At 39.1% G+C, this 7,147-nt stretch overlaps 1 protein-coding gene across 1 annotated transcript in view; it reads right to left on the bottom strand.

The window, feature by feature from the left end:
* The window catches only part of LOC100582085 (inactive pancreatic lipase-related protein 1), a 31,405-nt gene extending 29,385 nt beyond the window's left edge, over positions 1–2,020 (bottom strand). The window contains exon 1 of the mRNA XM_003254993.2: positions 1,975–2,020. Coding sequence (XP_003255041.2) covers positions 1,975–2,020 — 46 coding nt within the window. The remainder of the gene's footprint in view (positions 1–1,974) is intronic.
* Positions 2,021–7,147: the final 5,127 nt, after the last annotated feature.

The following is a 7,147-nucleotide window of genomic DNA, read 5'->3' on the forward strand; positions in this document are numbered from 1 at the left end:
TGTGTATTAGTTATTAAATAACCACTGCCTGGACCCAGGAAATGCCTGCAATGAATTCTTGTTTAGGCAGAAAAGTGTTTCATGTCAGTTTCTTATAGTAGCCAATGGAGCCATTTGTTCATGGAGGGAGGTGGTAAGCAGAGGAGTGCTAGGATTCAGGATCCTTCTGAATAGTGATTCTCCCATTACAACCACGCTATTCTCAATCATCACTATGTTGCTATTTCCTGGTCATCACAACATGTTTGCAATTGTTCAACTTGGAATAATGTATCTGTTATAATCTTGGTGGTAAGGATCTTCTCTTCACACAATGGAAGGCTTTGTGCGTTTGTGTGTATGTGTGCATGTATCTATATATATATCTGTACCCTACCCATCTAATATAGAGATACATATACATATAATTGGGAGATTATATAAACATATAATGTTGGGAATTTTTACTATGTATAGAGTAAAAATATATATAAATCTCCTCATATTTAGAATATTTGTTAAATGGTACCATGAAGGTAGAACAAAAATAATATGAAGTTGAAGAACTTTTTATAGAAAGTTACATAAAATAACAGTTCAGATCACTGCCCTAAAAGTGTCTGTAGATGCAATTCCGTTATCTGATTTGTTCTCTTTAGAAGATGTGTATATTCCATATCCTTACTACATAAAACAGATGGAACTTTGTCCTGAAAACAAAAAGCATGCATACCTGGAAGTCGTTTGGGTTCCCGTTGGTGTACAAAAGGAAACAGGTATTGACATCTTCTGGAGCCCAGGGCAATATTTTGAGAGGTCTTTCCTTAATTCCTGACCACAGGGTATCATTGCTGAAGCAGCCAAGTCTTGGGTAACAGACTTCTGTTCCTGCACTCTCCTAGATGTGTTTCCAGGATATTAGTTTAACCTGAACACTCTTTTTAATAGCCTCTCTGCCAAAATGTGAGTTAATTTACATTTTGTGGCAGATTTTCCTCCTCTGTTTCCGCAAACACCCTCTTAGCCAAACACTCACAGAAAATGCCACTGTTAGATACAGGCTACTGTTCCTAAAATCTACCACATAAGATCACCTCACTTCCCTTGTGTCTCTGTCCCGTTCCAATCTGAGACTCCTTTTAGCCTCTAAACTCAAATGTTTTGTTTGGGCCCTTGGTATTTTGGGCTTTGAGCCCATATAACTTTGGGCTTTGAACGGAGAGCCTAAGTTCATGGAAAGGCCACAAAACCCGTGTATCTCCATCCTGGCTGTACTGAAGGTCATCTCCATTCCTGTGATGAAGAAGCTGTTCACAAACAACCAAACCAAAAATCCATGGTTTAACCCAACTCTAGGCTTGAATGTCACTGCATAAAGGAACAATCCAAAGAAGGGTTCTCTTTCCTAGGTAGGATAAATCTAGATTAATGGTAGGAGTAAGAGTAGTAGCTGTTGTGGGGGTTGCTTTTCTCAAAATCTTACCATGTGCCAGGTGCTAGGCAAGATGGTTTACTAATCTGACCTAATTCTCACAACACAGGAGAGGGGGAATCCTATTCTTTACATTTTACAAAGATTCTGAAGCACAGAGGGGTTAATGATTTTGCTCAGGACAATAAAGTTGTAGGTGGCAGAACCAGGGTTCAAACCCCTCACTTGACCCCAAGCTAAAGTGGCTAGATTTAACAACAACAGCAATAAATATATTCAAATTTAACTTGTACATATATATTTGAATTTCAAATAAGCAATAACATGTTCAATATAAATGTATCACATGTTTGTGGGAAACAGTTGCCATTTATCTGAAATGCAAATTTAACTAGGCGTCTTAGATTTTATCTGACAACCCTACTCCAAGCACTTGTGCTGTTAGCCATGTATCTCCCTCTCTTTGCTTGTCATCCACATCATGCCTTGAATTCGGCTGCCATAGCCCTCTTGACTGTTGAACAGTGAATCTTTCCCAGCTCCATATTCATATTTTTTCTTACCTGCGACTGCTCCCAGCAGCAGTGAAAGAGTCCAGAGTAGCAGCATCTACACAAGGTTAAAAACATGATTGAATCTGACTAAGTTTTTTTTTGTTTTACAAGATTGGCATAATTCACGTTCATTTAGCCCTCTCTGTGAAAATGGGTAAATTCTGATAAGTTAGGCCGGGAAAACATGTTATAGCAACACAAAATGGACTAAGACAGCAGCTTTATTCATAGTAGCCCCAAGATGGAAGAAATGCAAATATCCACTGAGAGGTGAAGGGATAAAAAGCTATGCTATATTAATACAATAGAAAACCACTCATATATAAAGAAAGGAACTATGAATAAATGCAGCAATATGGACATATCTCAAGCACCTTAAGCTAAATACAAGAAACACAAAAACAAAGTATGCATATCACATTACTATCCTTACATGACATTCTAGAACAGGCAAAACTAATCTATAATGACAGGGAGCGGGTCAGTGTCTGCTTGGCTTGGGGGTGAATTAGGGGAATATGTTCAGAAAACAATGGAAATGTTTCATTGTACACATGGACATATACATTTTTCAAGAGTTGATTGTATACATGGATATATACATTTTTCAAAACTCATTGAACAATACTCTTAAATTGGGTGCATTTTCTTGCATGTAAAATATACTTCAATAAAATTGAAAAAATTTTACATGCCAGGCCCATGCTAAGTGCTCAGAAACTATTCATTTAATTGAATTCTGTTAAGGGTGGCTGACAACTGGATGGTTCTGTCAGTTCACTTCTCTTGATATTTTGATGCTGGTAATTCATTCATTCACTCATGCCTTGCTTCATTGTCAGTTGTATGTTTTCTGCATAACTCCTAGTTGCTGTCAGAGGTCTTGTGAATAATTAAGACCCAGAACTCTTTCATGCTAGCAGCAGAAATGATGAGAATTGCCCAAATTCTAGATATATTTTGAAGACAGGACTGATAGGATTTGGACTGGAGTTGGGGAAATGGAGATGAGTTAAGGATGACCCCCAAATTTTGGCTTGAGCAACCGGAAAGCTGAAATTGCATTAACTAAGATGGGGAAGGCTGCATGTCAGTGGAGCAGGTTTGGGGTGGAGATCCAGAGTTCAGTTTGGGCATGGTTAAAATGAAATGTCTTCTTGTAGTCTAAGTGGAGATGGAGAGTAGGCAGTTATTCTGTAGTTCAGAAGAGGGGTCCAGGTAATAAATATCAACTTGGGGTTCATCCGTTTCACATAAATCCATTAGTCTAGATGAGATGAGGTTCAGGTACTAAACCCTAAGGCCCTACAGTGTTACAAGCATAGGGAAGTGAGGAAGACTTGAAAAGGAACAGCCAGTGAAGATGGAGGAGAACCAAGGGAAAGTGGTGTCCTGGAGACAAAGAGAAGAAAATGTTTCAAGGAGATGAGATGATCAGTAGGCTCAGAAGTAAGAATGGAGTTGACCGTAAGAATGGAGAAAATGAGTGAAAACAATGATTTGGCTAGGTGGAGGCTAAGAGAGATTTCTGTTGAAGTTACAATTTTCACTCTATCTTTCAACTTTCTTTCTTTCTTTCTTTTTCTTTCTTTCTTTTCCTTCCTTCCTTCCTTCCTTACTTCCTTTCTTTCTTTTCTTTCTTTCTTTTCTTTCTTTTTTTTGAGATGGAGTCTCCTTCTGTCGCCCAGGCTGGAGTGCAGTGGTGCGATCTTGGCTCACTGCAAGCTCTGCCTCCTGCATACAACTCCAAGGTGCACAAAGCCAAAACACAATCAAGACATGCCAGTTGTTCTCCATCCTGGCTGCAAACCAGAGTCACCTGGGAGAAAAAAAAAAAAAGAACAGACAAATCCCAGGCCCCACCCCAACCAATTAAAGGGTAATCATAAGCCACAGGCACCTTTCAAAAGCCCACAGGTGATTCTCATGTGCAGCTAGGTGAGAGTCTGCCCTGATATAGGAGTATTAACTCCCAGGGCTCCTGGGCAGACTCTCTCTGAGAAATTACTATGTGTTTCCATTTTGATGATAATCTATTTTTACCAGTTATAGAAATAAATCTTCCTTTTTGTTGTGTTAACTTGTAGCAGAATTTTTGTTTCCTGAGCTGAGGCTTAACAGAATGAAGTCAGTAGCAATATTCCAGGGGGTCGTGAGAGTTTTTTTTTTTTTTTTTTGAGATGGAGTTTCGCTCGTTGCCCAGGCTGGAGTGCAGTGGCGCGATCTTGGCTCACTGCAAGCTCCACCTCACAGGTTCACGCCATTCTCCTGCCTCAGCCTCCCAAGTAGCCGGAACTACAGGCACCTGCCAACACACCCGTCTAATTTTTTTTGTATTTTTAGTGGAGACGGGGTTTCGCCGTGTTAGCCAGGATGGTCTCGATCTCCTGACCTCGTGATCCGCCCGCCTCGGCCTCCCAAAGTGCTGGGATTACAGGTGTGAGCCGCCGTGCCTGGCCTCTTTCAAAATTTTATTAGGAACATGAAGCATTTAGCTGACCACCCAGCCATTATTCTCCGAGATTTAGAATTCTTTGCCACCTTTTATATCTTAACAGCCACACTTTTCCCTGATGCAAACACAGTTGGGGTTCTATCACTGTAGATCCCAGCGCCTTGTTTTCTGTCTGTGTTATGGCTCACAAAACAACGTTCAATGAAAATTGAATGATCAAGTAGACAACAATATGAAATATATAAAGCACTCTTCCTTGTGTCTCGTGTGCCAGAAACCAATTCCAAGTCTGCACATGAATGGGGCCATCCAATTGTAATGTGAGACATCTCTCCAGCACACTCCAGATAGTAAACAATATGCCAATGATGATATGTAACATCTAAGGTAGTCATCTGATAAGGGAATTTGGCTGATAGCATATTCTTTGTTTTCTCCCCCAATATAACAGGTATCATTATTATTTTGGCTTGTTTTTTAGGCTTCTGTGTGATAGTGTGATTTGCAACAGTTTTTACTACAAGAAATGTAATTTTGAATAATGACTGTAGCTGTGGGTTTATTTCTACCTTTAACTGCAAAATTAATTGATTTCATCCTGGAAAGCATTATTTGTTGCTTGTTTTAGAAAAAGATCAATTATTTATCTAAGCATACAAAGATATTATTTGAAAATATTATGAAAACACCAACATCATCAACTCCACTTAGGGCAAATATTCATGACTAAAAGCAATGCAGACAGGGAGTTGGGTACAGGATACTGTATAGGACAAATGATCTCAGATCTAGTATCAGCCAAGTTTAGCTGATCATTGCTGTGTATCCCATTAGCAACATCACATTTTCCACTTGTTTCAAGATATAAAGATTGATAGGGGGGAGTTTCATATGAGTCTTATCCACTATTTCAGTTACAATCTTATTCTGAGATATTGCATTTGTGTTAGTATTTTTATTTTCATTGCTGCTTTTTCACTTCAATGAACCACTTGAAGCCATTGATTTTTTTTTTTTTTTTTTGAGACGGAGTCTCGCTCTGTCACCCAGGCTGGAGTGCAGTGGCGCAATCTCGGCTCACTGCAAGCTCCGCCTCCCGGGTTCACGCCATTCTCCTGCCTCAGCCTCTCTGAGTAGCTGGGACTACAGGCACCCGCCACCACGCCCGGCTAATTTTTTGTATTTTTAGTAGAGACGGGGTTTCACCATTGTCTCAATCTCCTGACCTCGTGATCCACCCACCTCGGCCTCCCAAAGTGCTGGGATTACAAGCATGAGCCACTGCGCCTGGCCCATTGATTTTTCTTTACATCCCAAAATGAGAATATAACTTAACAGAATGAGAATAATATAAAATGCACACTTAACACATGAGAGTAAGCAACTACTTGCAAATGATGTGAAAGTACATTCACCCACAAAAAAATGTTTTCTTAGTCAAGGAAATGATGCTGAGGCAAAATGTCAAGGGCCTCTGCACCACATATGACCACAATTCTTAAGAAAGGAAAGGAATGTCTGTGGAAATATTAATAGATTTTAACTCAAATTTGTCAAAAGTGAGAGAAATGTTTCTATTACATTCCTTACTAAAACTGAGAAACCACCTAGATTGACTACAAAAATGGTCCCAGTTCCCTACTGCTCTCCCTAGCAATGCCTTTTGCAACATGACTTTTTAGCTCCTCCCATTAAGAAATAGAGCCTATGTATTCATCTTTGAATTTGTGCTTACCTTGTGAATTGCTTTGTTCAATAGAATGTGGGGAAAATGATATTTTGCTACTTCTGAGCCTAGGCCTTAAGCAGTCTTCCTTGCTTATGCTCATTTTCTTGGTCCCTTGGGAGTTCAAGTTCAATAGCACAGGCTAGCATGCTGAAGGATGAGAGACCATGTGGAGGAAAGCCGATGCACACAGGCCCTACTAAACCATCCAGCCCTCTGCCAACCTACAAGCTGACCACCAATACATGAGTGAGACCAAGCAAAATCAGCCAACCCTGGCCCAGATCAGGGGATCTGTCTGTTGGCCCACAGGACCATAATACATGATTATTGTTATTAAGTCACTGAGCTTTGGGGTGATTTGCTATGCAGTGCTAGCCAACTAATTCATCAGCTGTCTTCTATTAGGTGGATCACACTTCGAGAAACATCAAATAAGACAGAAAACTCCATGAGGGTAGGGATGATACCTATATTTTCAACTTTAGTTCTCTGATATTAGACTAGGGCTTGGCACATTGTCAACACTCTCTAAGCACTTATTGAATTAAAAAATTCATCAATTCTCTGCCATTGTCTCTACCACTATCTTATATCATGCATTCTGAACATTCTCAGCATCCTTTCACAAGTGTTCATCTTTTAGGGGAAGAAAAATTTGATTTAGGGTTCTAAAAGTAGTACTAAGTTTAGAAATACATAAATAATTTGAGTAAACCATTCATTTGAAATGATTCAACTAACTTGGAAACAGCTTCATTATGATGAAAATGGATATCTTTCTTTACAAAAGATTTTTAACTGATTTTTAAAAATTAAACTCCTTTGTTTCATCTTATTAAATGAGTAAATTTGCACATAATCCTATTTCTTCATTGATTTTTATTATTCATTATTCATCATTATCATTAATGTTTAGGAAACTTTAATGAGGTCCTCATAGTAATTACAATTATAAACATTCATTAAGCACTCACATGTGATAAACATTGCATTATTCT

This window comes from Nomascus leucogenys, chromosome 3 (assembly GCF_006542625.1).
Source record: "Nomascus leucogenys isolate Asia chromosome 3, Asia_NLE_v1, whole genome shotgun sequence".
NCBI lineage: Eukaryota > Metazoa > Chordata > Mammalia > Primates > Hylobatidae > Nomascus > Nomascus leucogenys.